Source organism: Misgurnus anguillicaudatus, chromosome 7 (assembly GCF_027580225.2).
Source record: "Misgurnus anguillicaudatus chromosome 7, ASM2758022v2, whole genome shotgun sequence".
Classification (NCBI taxonomy): Eukaryota; Metazoa; Chordata; class Actinopteri; order Cypriniformes; family Cobitidae; genus Misgurnus; species Misgurnus anguillicaudatus.
The window spans coordinates 37,038,507-37,057,953 of record NC_073343.2 but is presented as its reverse complement, the minus strand read 5'-3'; the positions used below and the strand labels follow the sequence as shown (position 1 = coordinate 37,057,953).

The window sequence follows — 19,447 nt, the reverse complement described above, 5'->3', positions numbered from 1 at the left end:
TCTGTATCAGATGAAGATACAGATTTTGAGGAATAATCAATTGTTTGGAGATTGTTAATGGATGTTTCTGAGTGATAAGTTTGTGTTTTTTCAGTATGGACCTGCAAAATGTAACTGTAACGTCAATAGTAGAACCAGTGGTGGTTCTAGACAAATTTCACTAGGGGGGCCAAGGAGGGGCCAGTGTTTTACCAAAGGGGCACATTAAAAATGGCAAGAAATTATATTTAAAGATTATACGGTTGGTTACAGGAATTAGTTTAATACAGGACTAGGCCTTAGTTTAATTAGGAAATATAACTAGTTTTAACAAACATGCCTTAAATACATTACTTGTGTGCATTTTAAAGCAAAACAAAGGGCACTGGTGTATTTTAGGATATGGTATTGCAAGTTGTTTTCAGTTTGGTCAGCTCTTACATTTATTTTACTAGTCTAATCCCTTTCCAGGAAACTGCCCCATAAACTTTATTTTACTTTACAATCATATAAATATTTATTTAATACAAGAGTGAGTGCAGGTGCAAAAGGGGAGCTTGGCTCTTTTCTAAAGACCCCCAACTGAAAATCATGCGAGCCTACTCAATAAACTTTATGAAATGCAAACTTTTATAAAGAAAAACGTTTGTTTAAGTTTACATATAAATACATATTGCTAGACAGTAAGGGACCACAATCTAATCAGTACTTAAAATAATATTTATTTTAAATTGTGAACATTTTTATATGTAACATTTAATTATATTCCTTTAATTTTATGCATGTATATGTAAGAACATAATTACAGCGCTTTTTACAATGTGTAAACTTTAAAAACTTAGCGAGATGTATTGTTTTTGCCGGTTGTTGATGAGTAACCGCTGTGAATGATCACAACGCGCTTATGCAGCCAGGTCACAGGAGAACAAGTGAACAGTGTCCCAATGTCAAGTCAGCTAGAGTCCTTACCAGTGCCCAAACCTGCGTACACATTCTCAACATCGGGAGATTGGTAACGAATTGAGACACTCGCCGAGCAGCACCCGCAGGCGGTTACAGTGATTAGGTGCGTGTAAAATCAAAATGAATTTATACTTTTTTATTTGGTCAGCACGGGGTGGCCAGGGACATGTCTACCGAGGTACGGGCCACCCTTGGCCTCCGTGTAGAACCGCCACTGAGTAGAACTTTATTCTAAAAGCTAGCATATAGCATTAACTAGCAGGTGTGCATTATTTTCAAATAATTTAAAGGACCGGATTCAATTACTCCGCTTATACCACGGCTACCACAAACATTGCTCTGGTGCCTATTTTTAAGACATTTGACAAGTTAGGTGTGCGGTTATCGAAAAATAATGCATTCCTGTGGAACATTTCTCAGCCAATCAGAATAAAGCATTCAATGAGCCTGTGGTATAAATAGCAGGTAAAAACAAGATGTTATCACAGGTAAAATATCTTTATTGTTAGTATTTAGCAGAGCACATGTGTGATATATCAATGTGTGTCAGATATCAACCATCTGCTTATTTCTGCTCCTTAAACCATTAGCTGATATACAAAAGCACCTTTACATCACAGCTTTTAGTTTTAAGGTTTGGGTTGGTGACCACAGCTTTGATGAATCAGGTCGACCTCTGCTGGTAGATGCTTCACATTACAGTTGAATCTAAATGGCTTGTGGCAGAAGTCTTTAAACATTTAAATGCTCATCAAAATCATACACTTTTCCAGATATTTTTGTATTTGACATTTTGCTTTTAAATATTTTATATAGCCCTTTTATAAATATTTATTTTGTGTGTGTGTGCATGCATGTGTTTCATATGTAAAAACAGAACATTTAAAGCTTTAAGTGAGAGACATTTATGAACCTTCACAAAGTTTATTTTTCCTTCAATGTAATAGAACAATTTAAAGTATATCTAATGCAAAGGTAATACATACAATGAGGTCTAAAAGTCAAACATTTTGAGAAAACAATTACACATGACAAGCAGAATTAAAGTCTCATTTGTCTCTGTTCAGAGATTTAAATGGTAACCTTGAGAAGCTCACGTCTGAAATATAAACAGATTTTAAATCATCGGCTTGTGGGTGGAGAAAGTGCTCATGTAGACAAAACTATTCACCATCTCTTTGTTCAAAAACAAGTGAGGAATATCAGAGACAAAATCTCTTCTAAAATAAACTGTAAAAGACTTCGCCTGTAAGGTAAGCAATGTTTTATTCTTTTATACAGTTTATAATAACCCAAAATGTGTTTAGATACTAAAGTCACACATGTCTGAATATCTAAAATATCAAAGTGTAATCTGCAAACAAATAATGTTTGATCTTCTCTCGGAGCTAAATTCACTTTTCTGAGATGTTTTTAATTACTGTACTTTTTCTAAAATACATGTAACATTATCTAACACATGACAATCATATTTCTATTAAAAACATATAAGAAACTTTCAGAAATGTTTCTTTACTTCTTTAAAATGTTGCGTAACACTTTATTTTACAGTATCTTTGTTTCACATGTTACATGTAATTATTATAGTAATAACAGTTAATTATGCATAATTGCATGCAACTAACTTAGGGTTAACTTAATCCTAACCCTATAGTAAGTACATGTTGTTAATGATTATTACTTAGAACTTAAATGTATAATTACACTGTAACAGTGATGCCGTAAAATAAAGTGTGACCAAATGTTGATATGTTACAATATAATACAATATAAAAGATACAAAATGTACAGACATGCATACAGTAAATAAAAACTTTACAATGTACAGAAATACATAAAATATAAACTAAATATATTCGGATGAAAAAATACAAAAAATATATATAGGATATTTGTAATTGAGAAACATTAATATGACACCGAAATATAAAAATATAACATAAAATGACATAACATCTGTATGTTGAAGACTTTTTTTCTTGTAGGATGCAATTGGAAGAGCTCATGTTATCGGCGACGCTTCAACCTTCAGAAACAAACGTAACGATGTCATATCTGGATTATTTCAACACAACAGACTGGCAGCTCGTTTACTCCATCATCCCACCGTACATCTTCATGGTGTGTTTGACAGGGATTCTGGGTAACTCATTTGTATTGTTGGTGTTCTTGCTGCAGAGAAACCGATGGACCGTACCTGAGATCTACCTGGGTAACCTCGCGCTGGCCGACCTCATCATGCTCATCTGTCTCCCGTTCTGGGCCATGAACATCCTCGAGTATTTCATGTGGCCGTATGGAGAGTTCATGTGCAAGGTGGTCAATCTCTCCATCCTCGTCAACATGTACACCAGCATCTACATGCTGGTGATGGTGAACGTGGACCGCTACCTCGCCCTCGTCCTGACCATGAAGGCCAGATGGCTTAGGCGCAAACGTTACGCTAAAGCCATCAGCGTTTCCTTCTGGCTCTTCGGTTTGGGAATGGGCGTTCCGACCGGCATTTTCCGAACATTGGAAGGCATCCCCGGTCACCAAGCGTTCCAGTGCATCCTGCATTATCCCAGTGACTCCTGGAAGATTGCCCATCACATCCAACTGATTGTGTTGGGTTTTGCTTTGCCTCTCCTGGCCATCACATTCTGTTGTGTCAATATTCTTCTGGCCCTAAAGCGACGTCGAGACAATTACTGGGAGGATAGAAACGACAAGAAAGCCACTGTACTGGTGTGTACGGTCACGCTGTTGTTCCTCATCTGTTGGGGTCCATTTCACATCTTCACTTTCCTAGATATACTCTCTGATTTCCATGTTTTGGATAAGGAGGAGTGGCTTGATGTCCTGGAAATCGGAAATCAGTTTTCCGTCTACTTGGCCTTTTCAAACAGTTGCCTGAATCCGGTGTTGTACGTTTGCTCGGGGAATTATTTCAGGAGAAAAGTGAGCAGCATCTATAATCGAAGAAAACAATCCAACGCATCGGATGTTACTGCAATGCAGCGGACACTTTTAACAAGCACAACCACCACCAATCAAATCAAACCTGTTGTGTTATATGAGAAAGTCTAGTGTTTTATTTAGAAACCAGTAAAGATTTTTTACCACCATCAGTAACTTGCTGAAATTTGTATTATTGCTAAATACTAAATGAAGAACAGCAAAAGCTGCTAAAAAAATGAGATAAATGATATTAACCAAAAGCTCTCGGCTCGTATTATACGTTCATCTAATATTTTCACTTCAAATCCGTTTAATACTGGTTTCAGGTCATTTAGTTTGTTGAGTTTTCAAAAAAGTCCTCTAAATGCACGGAAAAAGAATTGCACAATGGCGTGCATACGCTTTTACCCAATTGACAAATATATTAGGATATTGACCGAACTTTTGAGTCTTTTTTCCTTTATTCAGAAAGGACAGTGAAGAGTGACTGAAGACTTTTTTGAAGTTTTTTGCATGGCTGTTTACACCTGATACTAAGATGGGTTTAGGTCGATTTGGATTACAAGCGGATGATGCTAAAGACAGGTGTAAATGATGAGGTTTTGAGCTCGTCCACTTTCGACCACATTCAGAGGCAGTCAAAAACACATTCAACCAGAATGCTTTTGTGGTGTAGACCATGTGGTCGAAAGCAGGGGCGTCATGCATCAATTTTTTTAAGGGGGCACAGTGTGCACAGAGCACAGACATGTCTTACAATATTTTGTTTTGTTTCGTTGTGCTAGGTTTGGCCACTGTGTTTATATTGAAATTTGTTGAGCCTAGACTGTCTACCGAGATCGCGTTTTTTTACAGTTTAATCGGCGGACAGGCACAAGCAGATCGTGAAGAGATGATTGCTGTATATGTAACAAAAAATGTTTTATGGTCTAAAACGCATGAATTGGCTTAGAGCACATTTAAAAGAAAAATAACATATTAATGGACGCTTCTTTGATTTTTAGGTTGCATGCAAAATCCATTTGGCAAAAAAAAAAAAACAAGGGGGCACGTGCCCCCTCAGTTTGAATGGGGATGACGCCTTTGGTCAAAAGTGTTCGAGCTGCAACAAAAGACCATCTACTTTCTGCCTATCGATCTAATGTAATGTACAAGCACAATGTTTTTGCATAAGACATGATTACTAGTGCAATCCCACAGTGTTTAGCGTGACCTTCTTTGATGAAACTGAAACCTCTTTCATTTGTTTCATTTTGCAAGCGTGTGAAAGTGGCGCAAGTTTATTTCATCAATATCTGAGAAAGCTCTTACATAAACATGTACAAAACACTGTGCAGCACTTATAACACAAGCAGCGGACTGAATGTCTTACTGAATGTACACTTGTGATCCGATTGACCAAAATGCATCTTAATACCAGGAATAAAAAGGCCCTTAACGATACATTCACACGTGGCGTACGCGTGTCTGAAGCGTAGCCAACAGCCAATCACAGTGGCCTCAACACATGCTCCTCTTGCATAAACCTTATTGGCTGGCTGTGCACTAAGTTTTTTGCATAATGCGATCTGATAACCTCTTAACTCTTTCCCCGCCATTGACAAGTTATCTCGGCAATTAATTAAGAGAAAACCTTTAAAAATTTAAAAAAGGTGTTCCTGATGTACTTACCCAATTTATAAAAAAACTGAATGCCAAAAAAAGTATTCACTAATTTTAAACTCTGCGTATGTTTTGATAAACGTTGTGAATCTGATCTCTAACAAATTTGCTTTAAAAAAATGTAATAATTTCAGCTTTTTGCTATAAAAAATATTTTTGAAGAAAAATACTCATATTTAAGAGTTTATGAGCAGAGAAATAATATAGATAGGATAAAACATTTTTTCCTGTTTTGTTTGTTTGTTTGTTAATTGTTTGTTTGAAAGCAGAGGGTATGTTCTTTCATTTGATATATGTGTATGTTTATATATTTTTAGAAGATTTTTTTCCTGGAAGGCATTTTGTGAAAACCACAAAAAATGCTGGGGGGCAAATTTAAAAAAAATGGCTGGCAGGGAATGAGTTAATAGGCTCTATGCACAGCTGCACTACTTCCTGAACTTCAGCCAGCTTCTTGTTTCCTGTCTGCCATTATTGGACAAACTGATTAATCCAGCCTGACCTCAATAGTCACAACAACAATAATCAGACACACCTGGAATAATCAGTTTGTCCAATAATGGCAGACAGGAAACAAGGAGCTGGCTGAGGTTCGGGAAGTGGTGCGGCTGGGCATAAAGCCTATTGGCATTTAAGTCAAATTATTAAAGCCTGATATAAAATACTTATTATTTCAACCCTATATCACGAAATTGCATGACTATTTCACGCATGGACCAGCGTGACAATGTCACGTTTTGAGCATCTCACGCTTTTCTGTTTGTGTCACTGTCACGTATTGGTTACTCAACTTTTTTGTCCTATTTTCAAACCATTGTCGCTTCGGTTTAGGGTTAGATTTGGTGCTTGCGTTATATGTCACTTTAAGTATTTGTCACTTTAAGTATTGGTTTATAAAAAAGATACAATACTTATTCTTTCATATTTTCTAAACTTTAACCAATTGTCACCTGACGTTGGGGTTAGAGTTTGTTTAGGTAAGGGTGTCATTTTATGTAAATCTGACCCTAAACCCAAGCGACAATGGTAAGAAATTAGGACAAAAAAGTTGAGTAACCAATACGTGACAGTGACACAAACAGAAAGTGTGACATGCTCGCGCTCAACCGCGGCGGGGCGTGACATTGTCGCGCTGGTCCATGCGTGAAGTGGTCACGCAGTTTCGTAATACTGGGTTGTATTATTTACAAGAAAACATGTCAGATGCACTTAAAGGCTTTTGCATCTGAGCTCTTCAAATATTGCTGGAAATATGTAAAACATGTTTGGACATACAGTACTACTGCTGTGTGTCAAATCCCAATGAGACGCCTTGCTGTCTGCATATGCAGTTCACTTCTAGGGCAACACCCTAACTGTTATAAAACTGTTATGAAGGATAAATATTTTAGCCTTAGAAGGCAGCATCATGTTAAGGTTTTTATAAGGGCTATGATGCCTTGCTATGCTGTCTATGTGGTATGAGTTCTTTATCTGAAGTATGTGTGAAGTAAACATGTCCTGCGAATGTTTCACTTATGTTTCATCTCAAGTTAGATTTATGTTTTGCTATTCACTGACTGTAGGTGCCTTGCACAGTGAATTGGTGTTTGAAAACAGTAAGCAGAATTACATTTATTATAGGTGAATGTTTGACAAGGTTGGGTTCAGATGCCTGTTAGATGAAATGCTAAATAGTTTTCTTATTCACAATTTGGCAACTGCAGTCAGAAACCTCAATGGTAGATTGAGAGATATTGAGGTAAGATGTTGTCTAGAGCAAAGAGATAAAGATAAATACGAGTTTCATTTTGTGAATCGTATCCTGTTGAAGTTTTTTTGATATCCTGTTTAAAGGTGTTTGCATGAAATAATGAATAGTTTAGATGTAAAATCAGCAGCTGAACAGGATGTTTACAGATCAAGACATGATGAAAGCTTTTACTTCTTTGAGCAAAATCAAACCAACATACATTTGTGCATTTGTTTGTAAACTTTGTTGAAGTTTGTGATCTGGTCTACTCAAGATTAACTGCAGAAATAAACCAAATATGGCAAAAAGCACTTTTAAAGATAATATTTACACTAAATCAACAGCGGTGAAGTGAAATAAACGCCTTCTTGTTCTCAAACCACATCCAGGCTTGAATATCTTTACATCTATCAATATAAATAAAGTAGTTTCAAAAGCAACTCACACCTCAACTGTGCAGTGTTTAGAAGAAAATATCCTGGTTTCTGGTTTGTATATCAGTTCAGTATAACAGACCAGGTGCTAAAGGTGCCTGAATGTGAATTATAAAGTATGCATACAACAATCTAATATTGCCACGACCACTGTCATTTACTTTGGTGATTAAAAAATGACGTCTGATTACAAAACGCCATTTGAATTGAATTATAAATTGATTATTCTGACCCTCACTCATGTCTAGATGTGGGCAAAGTAAAAAGTGTTTCATACTGATGCAAACTGTCTATTAAAAAAACATGTCTTGAACATCTTCTAAAAAACTTTTTAGTTTGTCGAGGAGGACGACCACAACTTCTCACTCTGTGAAAGGAGGAAGTTGATAGTTTAAAGGTGGATTCACACATGTTCAAGCTGTATATATATATTTACCAGCAAGATGATGTAAAACTGTGTATTTCTTGCCAATAACCACACGTCTGCTACTTATACCAATGACGGGAATAAGCGCAGTTATAATAGCAAAATATGTGGGAGGGCATTGAAGATATTGTATTGCAGTAGGTAGAGCTTGAGTATTAACTCGAGTAAAAAAGTGAAAAAAATAAATTAAATTATAAGTAATTAAATTAGTAAAAAATAATTAAATTATTTAAAATAAATGCACACCCAATGTGGTACTGCGGCACAACGCACACTGTTAGACTTAACTGTAATTTCTACAGTTACTTACCACAAAATGCCCAGTAAAATAGCATAGTGATTTTATTTTCCAGTTCATTACTGTAATATGCATTGCATTATGGGTATTAACATTTAATTTACAGTGATTTACTGTATATTTTGAATTTGCGGTAGACTGCTGTAAAACAATAGCAGTAGTGCTACTGTAGTTGAATAAAACAGTGTTATAAAAGCATATAAAATGGAAAATAAAATATATATATATATCTAATGAAAATTTTATTTGTTATGCTTTTAGCAGGCAAATTTCAAAATGTGAATTGTTTTTCAGCAGTGTAAATAATTTATTGAGAATTGTAGATAGAAACAAGCAGGGATTATCAGATTTGAATTTGACCTCAAGACATTAAAACACAAGTGACGCCAAGATATCGCTCCTCTGAGTGTCTGGAGAGTGACAGAAGAGGCTACTTGGTGAGTGTAGCAAATAACTTTTACCAAGTGACTCTGTGGTAATGTTACGGACCTACGACATGGTTGACCTGGGTTTGATTATGTCTCTTGTTGTGGTTCATGTTATAAAGTGCCACAGTGATGACATGTTTTCGAAAGCCAACCCAGAAGTAAGCGGACACTGATTCCCTCGCCAAAAAGCCCATTGACTTTGCCAATAGACTTGATTATTGTAAATAATAAGCTCTGTTCTTAATAAAAAATTGACACTTATGCATTTTGTCCAACTAGATAATCTTCACAGATGAACACAACTTTTATGAACTTTTATGAAAGTCTAAATGCATTTAATAGAAATCAAAGCTAACCTTAATCTACATGTCTCTCGACATCAACATCATTACCACCAAGCCTTTGAAAGCTCTTTTAAAGGTGCTCAAAGCGAATTGAAGCGTTTTAGACCATAAAACATTTTTTTGTTACATACCGGAAACATCTCCTCACTATCTGCTTGCTGCCTGTCCGCTGATCAAACTGTAAAAAAACGCAATCTCTGTAGACAGCCCAGGCTTCACAAACGGCAATATCAACAAGTGGCCAAACCTAGCATCACAAAGCAAAACAAAGTATTCCAGCCAATAAACGACAAAAAGGATTTGGGGGTGGGGGCTGGGCGCGTTCATGAAAGCACGGAAGGGAGGGGGAGGGGGAGGAGTTAGCTAACTGTTTGACAACAGTTTCAAACGTCAACAATAACTAACGTCTCGCAGATTCGCTTAGAGAGCCTTTAATGTTCAAAAACATGTTTCCTGATAAAGAAATACTCAAAGGATGAATGTTTGTTGGGAATTATGGAAAATTTTGCTTTCGTTTTGAGATCTTCATGCTTGATGTTTAAAGTCCCCGAACACGACAACATCATGTAGTCCCTATGAAGCATTGCCTTTTTAAAGACACTTTTAAAAAAGTGAGGGTACTACTGATGTGTTTTATTTCACAGAAATATGTTAACCCAAGATCTTATTTAAGGCGTTCAACCAAAACCCCATAAAAAACTCAAACATTCATGGCAGTGGAAGCAGAAGTGTTAAAATACTCTCTCACTTCCTGTTTTTGCCTCCAAAATTATGTCATCCTTTTGGTTCTCTATTGCTGCGGTACTTGACAGCATGGCATACTGGCATAGACTTAAACTTGTTTTGAACCTGAGACATATATTTTGTTAGCACGGAGGACTACATTTCATTCTCCAGTATCATCTTCCTGGACAGTTAATTGGAAATTCACAAAAACTCTGTGTGATGTTTACAAAACATGATTTGCATGTGAAATTAAATAAGAGGTGAGAGCATACAGACTGTTCAGAACAATGAGACCTCTACGAGAGATATGATGGCTGACAACGTGTCGTCAAACTCGACGGATTGCACACATCCCAACACAGTGGAGCGATACGCGTACCCAACGCTTTATTCTTTGTTTTTCATAGTTGGATTTCCAGCAAACTGTCTGTCGCTGTACGTGGCCTGGATACTTATGAGGAAAGGCAACAGTGTGGCGATGTATCTCATCAATCTGACTGTCGGAGATCTTCTGTATATCTTAACTTTACCTGTCTGGATCATTATGGCACTCGGATACCCAGTGAACGACTGTCTGTGCAGCATTATTGCGGTTATTATGTACAACAGCTTCTATGTGGGTTCGGGGTTTCTGTGCTGCATTTCTATGGACCGATATTTAGCAATAGCATTTCCACTATATTTCGTCAAGGTGCGAGAGGTGAGAACTGCTGCGCAGGTGAGCGCTGTCGTGTGGCTGCTGGAGATCGTGCTTCATTTCAGCCTTCGGGCTTACACAGGTGACATCCTGCATTTTTGTAGCCATCGCATTTGTGATGCGCCGATTCCAATGAGCAGAAACGCCGGTCACGAGGCCATAATCCGAGCGGTCACAGGTTTCCTGATTCCTGTTCTCATTATGACTTTCTGTTTCCTGGAGATTATCAGGGCGCTCCGCAAAAGCACATCTACCGTTGTCAGTGAACGCATGAAGATTTGGTTTCTTCTCCTGTCTCTCCTCTTTATTTATCTGGTGTCTTTTACGCCGTTCCAGGTGGTGATGTTCCTCAGGGGACTGAAGGAACCCGGCAACTGCAGCGCTGCAAAAAATATGAGGGACCTTTACATGGTGTTTGTGGCAACGACAACAATTAATAGCGTTTTAGATCCCATCATTTACTGCCTCATAAGTGAAAGTGCCAAAATGGAAATGAGAAAACTTTTTTTAAACTGTAAGAAACAAATAAGCAGGATGTCCATGTCAATAATTAAACCCTGAGATTACAGAAACAGTGAAAGCTTTGATATTGATACTCTGTGCCTACATATCAGTTTTGGGTAACACTTTATTTTACGGTGTCTTTGTTACACATGTTACTTGTAATTATTATAGTGAAAACAGTTAATTGTGCATAATTACATGCAACTAATCCTAAACCAAACCCTAATCCTAACCCCAACCTTATAGTAAGTACATGTTGTTGTTAATTATTATTACTTAGTACTTAAATATATACACTGTAACAGTGACGCCGTAAAATAAAGTGTAACCCAGTTTTGTTTTTAAACAAAATGCTTTTGATAAAAATGTCCAGCACATACTAAAATGTACGAATGTGGTCGTACAAATTACTACAAGTTTGCCGTCTCATAAAATACATTCGAATTGCCATGAGATAGCGATGCATTTACTCAATATTTCGATTTTTTTACACCTTCAGATTCCAGATTTTCATATATCTCAGCCAAATGGTGTCCATCCTAACAAACCAAACATCAGTAAGCTTATTTATTAATCTTAATTGGAAATATGTTTTACTTATGACTGGTTTTGTGGTCCAGGATATTTTATTGTTTAGATGACCTTATTATAATTTCACAGCATGTGAAAAAAATATAAATATCTAAATAAATGAGTAGATGTGTCCAATATTTTGGCTAAAATAACAGAATTGAGTTATTCAGACTACACTAAATTGAGTTGAGGCAACTAATTGAGTATTGCCATTTACTTTAAATTGAGTTGGACTAACTCAATATATTTGTATTGTGTAAAGCAGTTTTTTATGAGTTAGGGGTACACATTCATATTGGATGGAAATCCTGTTCACAATTTTATTGAGTTAAACCAATTAATTTTTTTTTTTTTGAGTGCACCATTTAGGTACAAATATGTATTTTTTTGAACTGCCAATATGTACCTTTGGAGTACTAATATGCACTTTTTGGGTACAAAGGTACCTTTTTGAAAGTATATTAGATGTGACATGCATGCAAATCTGTTATCTAAGCATCAGGACAAACAACAAACATGCAAATCATGAGACAAAAATACTGCTGTGAACCAAGTTTGGGAGGAGCGTGGTCATGTCAACCAACCAATCAGCACAAAGAGTTCTCTATATATGGCTGCCCCCCTCCACCACATCCTCTTACTCTCTTCTGGTATATCTTTCCCAGTTAAGGAGGGAGGAGTACTTTAATTATCTAAGCTAGGACACCACAACAAATATGCTTTTTCATGTACATTTTTTATAAAATATTAGTGCAAATACATTCTTGTGTAATTTTCTATATACTTTTTAACAGTAATATATAATGTATTTTTGGTGTTTGTGCACATAAAGCTTATGTTTGCATGACACATTCATGTCTGTAAAACTCATTATTATGCACACACCCACAGATATACAGACACGCATGCCGTTATCTGATAATACCTTTTGGTTTGTTGTCTGAGGTTCAAGTGCATCAAGAAAACCAATAAGGAAGTGATGTCTCCTACACGCTTCCTCTCATCTGGGGTAGTTTTTAGAAATCTGCAGTAGTTCCTCTATTTGTGACTGTCGATATTTTAACGTTTTTCACATCCAACACACAGGAACCTGAATCATCTGCTCTTATGGTGACTTTTATGAAATCTTCATCAGGTATGTTGACTAATAAGCACACATGCTGATTTATTATTCAGTGGTTTTGTTATTCAAAAAAACATTTCATGTCTTGAGTCCGGATGATTTCTTGCAAAAGTGATGTGTACATTTACAGTATATGTCTCAGCAAACACTGTTTAGTACTAATGCTGCAATTATTTACAAACGTTTAAACTCAATATCACCCTAACTTGACTTGTGTCAGAGTGTTTTTGTATGTATGAATTTATTAAAAAAAAGAAGTAGAAGTAGTTTAGAAGCAGAAGGACACATGACAGTTCGGTAGATGTCAGTATTTATTTTTGGGTGAACTGTTTCCCGCTACACTCTTAAAACAAGTGTGTTAAAATTACATCGAATGTGTTGTTCTTAACTTGACACATCTCTGTGTTATTTTTTAAACAACACATTTTGTGTTGTTTTAACACATCTTGTGTTGTCCCTTTTATTTATTTGAACACAAAGTCAACACGAAAGGACACATAATGTTTTAAATAGGATAAGACAAACCAATGTGTTAAAAATTAACACATTGAGTGTACATTTATGCATTCGGCATATGATTTTATTCAAAGTAACGCACATTTCTTTCAAGATAAACATTTTTTGTATGCATGTTATCTGGGATTGAACCACTGATCTATATAAATGACTGGATTGCGCATGACGTCACAACTGTGAAGCCACCGCGCCGCCATGTTGGTATACCCAAACATTCTATTAAATCAATGGACGTGTTCAGATTTTAATGATAAAACATCACTTTACTAGTCTTCGTTTTTATATCTGAAGTTACCCTGTACATTATTACAACACAAACGTCCTAAGCATGTACATAGTTATTTACTGAAAGTTGTACATTTTAGTTTTTAATCAGTTATTATACATTCATCTTTATTACAGTATCAGATCAGCAGACAGACCGCAACATATTTAGTATTAATGACAAACGTGCTCATTCTGAAATCTAAATAAATAATCATACTTTGTACCGTATGTGCATGCAATAATTAGCTGGTTTTATGTTATCTAAACTTACAAGTTACCTCAACTTATTTAGAGAAATAACGCTGACCGTGTAGCTGAATGTCAAAAAAACTTTATTTATACCCGTGTCATTAACAGAACGCAGCAGACACTCACCTTAACGGTTTTTTATAAATCCATTTTCCTGCCCGATTAAAGCATAAACATTGCAAATAACACCAGAATTAACAGATAATTTACGTACACATATCCTAAAAATAATCTTGCGTGACTGATACGCTGTAAAGCGGGTGAATTTAAAACATGATTTTGAATGGAAATTCAATGACGCCGTCTGCCGGTTGGGTATACCAAGATGGCGGCTCGAACTCTGCGCTGGCTTCACCTCACGCTGTTACGTTAAGCGTTCTATGCGCAATCCAGTCATTTATATAGATCAGTGGATTGAACCCAGAATCTTTTTGTTCCCCTATAGAAAAGACCAGCAAAAACCAGCCTAAACTGCACTCTTAGATAGGATGTCTTAATTTTTTGCATTAAGTTTTTAACACATTAGGTGTAATTTTGTGTTGATTTTGTGTTCAAATATAACACAAGTTGTGTTAAAGGAACACAAAATGTGTTGTTTCAATAATAACACAGAGATAGGTGGATTCTGGGACAACGCATTTAGTGTGTTGTCTCTGTTTTTAACACATTCGTTCTAAGAGTGTGGTTGGCTGGTTTTAGTTAATAGCAGTCTGGTTTTAGAGGGGTTTTGGACACTTTAGCTGGTATTTTAGCTTAAACCACCTTGACCATGCTGGAAGCTAAGCCAGCTTGGCTAAGCTGGTTGGTTTTAGCTGGTTTACAATGGAAGTAGCTGGTTTAAGATGGTCCTCCCAGCCTGGCAACCCTTACAAAAATTAACCATGGTTTTACTACAGTTAAAACAAAAACATGGTTAGTGTAGAAAAAATTGGTTTTGCTAATAGGAATCAATACTCCAAAAAAACAATGGTGACTACTACACTTTTACCCCCAATAAACATGGTTAATATGGTTAAAGCTGGTTAAGATTGTTAAGCTGGGGAGTCAGGTGGTGTCCCAACCTGAGCTAAGACCAAAGTGGTCAAAACCTATTTCAAACCAGCTTGCTACACCAGCTTAACCACCTAAAATCAGGCTGAAAGATCAGCTTAAACCAGCTAACCACCTAGCTTGTCTTTTCAGAGGGCTGCGAACACAATGTTTAACCAATCAAGCTAAAGGAACACATCAACAAAAAAAATGATATCATGCCATAAACACTGATGTTTTCTCTTCTCTTTAACCCAGCTGCCTCAAGATGAACATAACCACAGTGAATTGGATGACCACACCTAGCCAAAATGATTCAGAAGATTGCTATCCAAGTATACAGTTTGAGAATAACTTCTTCCTGGGCCTTCACCTGGTCGTGATTCTGCTCGGCATTCCAGCCAACGCCTTCTTCTTGTTTGTGTCGTGCCAGCACATCCGTCAGAAGAACGAGTTGGGCGTCTATCTGTTTAACCTGGCTCTCTCTGACCTCTTGTACATCATGTGTTTGCCAGTATGGATTGAGTTCATGCTCAATGACGAATGGCCCTACAGCAAGATCGCGTGCGCCGTCTGCGTCTTCTTGCTCTACACAAACTTCTACACGAGCACAGTGCTGCTCAGCTGCATCGCCGTGGATCGCTACTTAGCCGTGGTTCATCCTCTCAAGTTTTCAGCCTTTAGAAAGCGAAGAACGGCCGTCATCGTCAGCATCGCAGCTTGGATATTTACAGTCATTTTTAACGCGATTACTGTCGATTCAGACGAAATTTATGATGCAAAGAATTTTATCTGCTTGGACGTATTTCCTTTGCAAGATAGACAAAGACGGGGGAATTATGCTCGCTTCATTGTCGGCTTCTTCGTTCCCGCCGTGATCGTGGGATTTTGTTATTGGCGAATCTATCTTGCCGTGAAGAAGAGCCAATCGATTGAGGTGGCGGAACGTCGGCACGTCTTTAAGCTTTTGGGAAGCATTCTGTTAACTCTCTACCTTTGTTTCGGGCCTTTTCACATCATGTTGGTTTTGAGAAGTCTACTGGAAGTATGTTCCTCTCCCAGCTGGCTCTATATTGGCTTTAAGATTACCATAGCCTTGTCTACACTAAACTGCCTGGCTGACCCGCTGCTTTACTGCTTCAGCAGCCGAATGGGTCAGGCGAGCGCTTTAAATGCTTTAATCGTTCTCAGGAGAACACGGAAGACGGAAAAACAGAAAGGAATTGTTCATTCAAATGGTTTAATGGGTGAAACTATTTTGTAGACTGTTTATGTTGTAAATAAAGGTGCCAGCGCATACATTGAAATAATCTGTTAAATAGTTCTCTGATATCTACAGACATTATCCAGAGATGTCCATTTACAACCCTAGGATATGTCTTTAGAATTAAATGGTCTATTATTTCAACAACTTATTTGGAAGGGTCATGAATAATAATGTTGAGCTCTGCTCTGATTGGCTGTTTCTCAGAGCAGCTCCTTCAGTAGCTCTATGTGTGTGTGTGTAAACAGATCTTCTGTTTGAGTCTGTATCAGATGAAGAGACAGATTTTGAGGAATAATCATTTGTTTGAAGATTGTTTGTAAGACGTTTCTGAGTGGAAAGTTTGTGGGGTTTTTTTCAGTATGGACCTGCAAAACGTAACGTCAATACTTGAACTTCAGGCTAAATGTTAGCATATAGCGCTAACTTAGCAGTCACAACTTTATTTATAGCATTGTAACAACAGTGTACTTAATTTAATGTTAGGGGCGTACATCTCGACTGTATCGTCACAGTTTGTGTTATGTTGATATTGGTCTGTTTTCCAGCGGTCTTTTGCATGCACAAGGTTTATATAAGAAGGAGGAAACAATCTTGTTTGAGGCTCACGATATGTCATAACCATGTACACAACTCTTATTGTTCATCTACATAAATACAGTTTTATTCTACGGCATCTTTAAGTGAATGAGGACCGACACAAAAGCACAATGAAGGTCAGTTCATACACCTTGCACTATATTATAAAGCCATGAGATCAATGTTCATATAATTCCACTTGGTGGCACTAGTGACATAAAAATGACTTCTGCTTGAAGATAATTGTCCCTGTTACAAGTGTTACATTCCATTGTAATTCATGTGTGGATTTCTATTTTTATGTCAGCCAAATAATGTTACCATAAGTTGCTTCAGTCATAAGCTAATGTTTCTTTTCAAACTCTTGATGGCAGTTTCGCTAAAATTGTTTTAAAGTGGCTTTCTCAAAATTGCATTTTTAACTATTTTAAATTTGCACTAAACTTTGTATTGAACGCTTATATAAATCTAGGCACCAAATATTTCTCACCAGATTTGAAATGTAATGCTTCATTGTTAAACTTGCTGTCATCCATTTACAGAATAAAGCTGTATTTTTGTGTTTTAGTTACCTTGCTCTTTCTCTTTATTGTAAAGGTTATCTTAAATCTGTTTGATCATAACACATCAGCAACTATACAGCGATGTCCTGCCAAAATTCAAAGATTTGATTTGCTGTTTGTGAGTTCACCATAACCTACGCAGCATCTTACTGTAAATGACTGATCTGAATGAGTCACATTCTTGTTTTAATATTAATCAGAACATCAGCTTACTCATACTGGAAGATTTCATTATGAGAATCCACTGGCTTTTAATCGAGCGCCCACACCTTCGACTTCACTCCGGACAGCCTCATCAATCAAACACACGGGATGGGAAACATGATATAGGGATGCATGGTGAGCTTCATCTATGACAGGGGTCTCAAACTCAAACTGGCTTGGGGCCATTTCTGAGACTGACATTTCATCAGAGGGCCGCAGAGCTATTTTAACGTTCAAAAAAGTACAATATTTCTTTAAAATATTTTTTTATGTATAATAATACTTGAAAATATATAAACAGTGTTTTTTATTTATTAATATACATTATTTTATAAAAGTAAGTAATTTTTTTAACCTTATTAGGCTTTGAATTATTAACTAAGGCCTATTAAAACTAACAAATTTAATTCCTATACATTTATAAACTATTATAAAAAATGTACCAACAGTAAGTGTTTCTGTTTTTATTTATTTTTGACTGTTTTCAGTCATAGTATTGACTTTATTATGTTCCTTTTTGTTATTCCACCGTTTTAATGAATTTGCTATTATATTTAGAAAAATATTAATAAGTGAAAGTGATCCTAAAACATTTGGATGGGTAGTCAATGTTACATAAGCTTGGACAGTAAAAATAAATAATACTGCTCTATGTATAAGCAAGCAAGATAATAATGTATTATACTTCATATATATTTCATATAGAAGTACTTGTATCCTCTGTAATTTCTCCTCATCTTTCCTCTTTTCCTAACCTGGGCACTTTGATGGGTCATTTTCTCATCCGTAGTTTAATATTAAACTGTTGCACTACATCTCACTGCGGTGTCTCCATTAGAAGCTGTGACTTGATGTGAACTACGGTAATAACCCCACAGCAGCTCTTCTCTGAGTAACAGAGTATCCACCCGGAAGTAACAAATCTTCTCTGGACAAACACTACAAAGTCGCGATCAGATGAACTGATCGCATTGTGACAATGATATGATTGACGCGAGAGGAATTAAAATCCGATCACGCATTCCGTTACCCTCGCCATCACGGAGCGCGCGCTCGTGGCTGCGTAGCAACGAATGACGCGACCCCACGCTGCGCAACCTCCGCTCCCAAGCAAGCACTTTGAAAAGTAAACAAACTTTAAGAAACGCCTCGACTCGTTTTAACTCGCGTTGTTAGACGCGACATGTGACCGGACCCTTAAACGTTTAAATAAAAAACGAATTTAAATAAAAATCTTTCTGCGGGCCAGATTACGTTATATTGTTGAAGGGTGACGCGGGCCGCAGAGAGGGGGAGGGCGGGCCACAAATGGCCCGCGGGCCGGGAGTTTGAGACCACTGATCTATGATGTTAAAGGTCCTTGAGTTCACTATGAGGCGGTTTCCCGGACAGGGTTTAGATTAATCCAGGACTAAGCATAATTATATTGGGACATTAGTATAGTTTTTGTAGGCTTACAAAAAAATACTGATGTGCTTCTTGAGACAAAACAATGGCACTGATATTTGAAGACAGCACAAACATACATTTTAGTCTGGGATTAGGATAAGCCCTGTCTGGAAAACTGCCCCTATATGTGCTTTTATTGATTTATTGATTTTCTCATTTGCTGGATAAAACTTTCAGTTCTTTGAGTCATCATTACATTACATGTAGGCCTTTAAATACAGTCTCATATGTCCTTATGCTGTGAGGTTACAAACCCTGTACAGAATCCATAACATCCATCAGCCTAAAACACTGGTTCACACGTGAATCAAGACATCCGAAAAGGGTTTAGCTAAGGACAACACCGATGAGCCATTAAATTATGACCACACCCATCAACGGCAGACCCGGCAACCAATTGGCACAGGTGACTTCATAGAGCAGAATATATACAGTTGTGTTCAAAATTATTCAACCCCCCAATGCTGTTAAGGGTTTTAGGGAATTTAGTGTACATT

The 19,447-nt window shown here is 36.9% G+C and overlaps 4 protein-coding genes across 5 annotated transcripts in view; 3 read left to right on the top strand and 1 right to left on the bottom strand.

Annotated features, from left to right (window-relative positions):
- The window catches only part of LOC129418154 (calpain-14), a 142,800-nt gene that overhangs the window by 82,726 nt on the left and 40,627 nt on the right, over positions 1 to 19,447 (bottom strand). The window lies entirely within an intron of this gene.
- bdkrb1 (bradykinin receptor B1) lies at positions 2,005 to 5,092 on the top strand. 2 transcript variants are annotated; one of them, XM_055172604.2, is made up of 2 exons: positions 2,005 to 2,195; positions 2,912 to 5,092. In XM_055172604.2, exon 2 carries the CDS (start codon positions 2,929 to 2,931, stop codon positions 4,009 to 4,011), a length of 1,083 nt encoding a protein of 360 aa, XP_055028579.2. In that variant the 5' UTR covers positions 2,005 to 2,195; positions 2,912 to 2,928; the 3' UTR covers positions 4,012 to 5,092. The 2 variants fall into 2 exon arrangements, with proteins under 2 accessions (XP_055028579.2, XP_055028578.2); XM_055172603.2 differs by having other exon boundaries at positions 2,006 to 2,195; positions 2,928 to 5,092.
- LOC129418186 (ovarian cancer G-protein coupled receptor 1) lies at positions 9,923 to 12,521 on the top strand. The gene has a single exon (XM_055173128.2). It carries the CDS (start codon positions 10,241 to 10,243, stop codon positions 11,189 to 11,191), a length of 951 nt encoding a protein of 316 aa, XP_055029103.2. The 5' UTR covers positions 9,923 to 10,240; the 3' UTR covers positions 11,192 to 12,521.
- Positions 12,697 to 17,277, top strand: gpr65 (G protein-coupled receptor 65). Its single transcript, XM_055173288.2, has 2 exons — positions 12,697 to 12,842; positions 15,150 to 17,277. The coding sequence occupies exon 2, from the start codon at positions 15,160 to 15,162 to the stop codon at positions 16,153 to 16,155; it is 996 nt and encodes a 331-aa protein (XP_055029263.2). The 5' UTR covers positions 12,697 to 12,842; positions 15,150 to 15,159; the 3' UTR covers positions 16,156 to 17,277.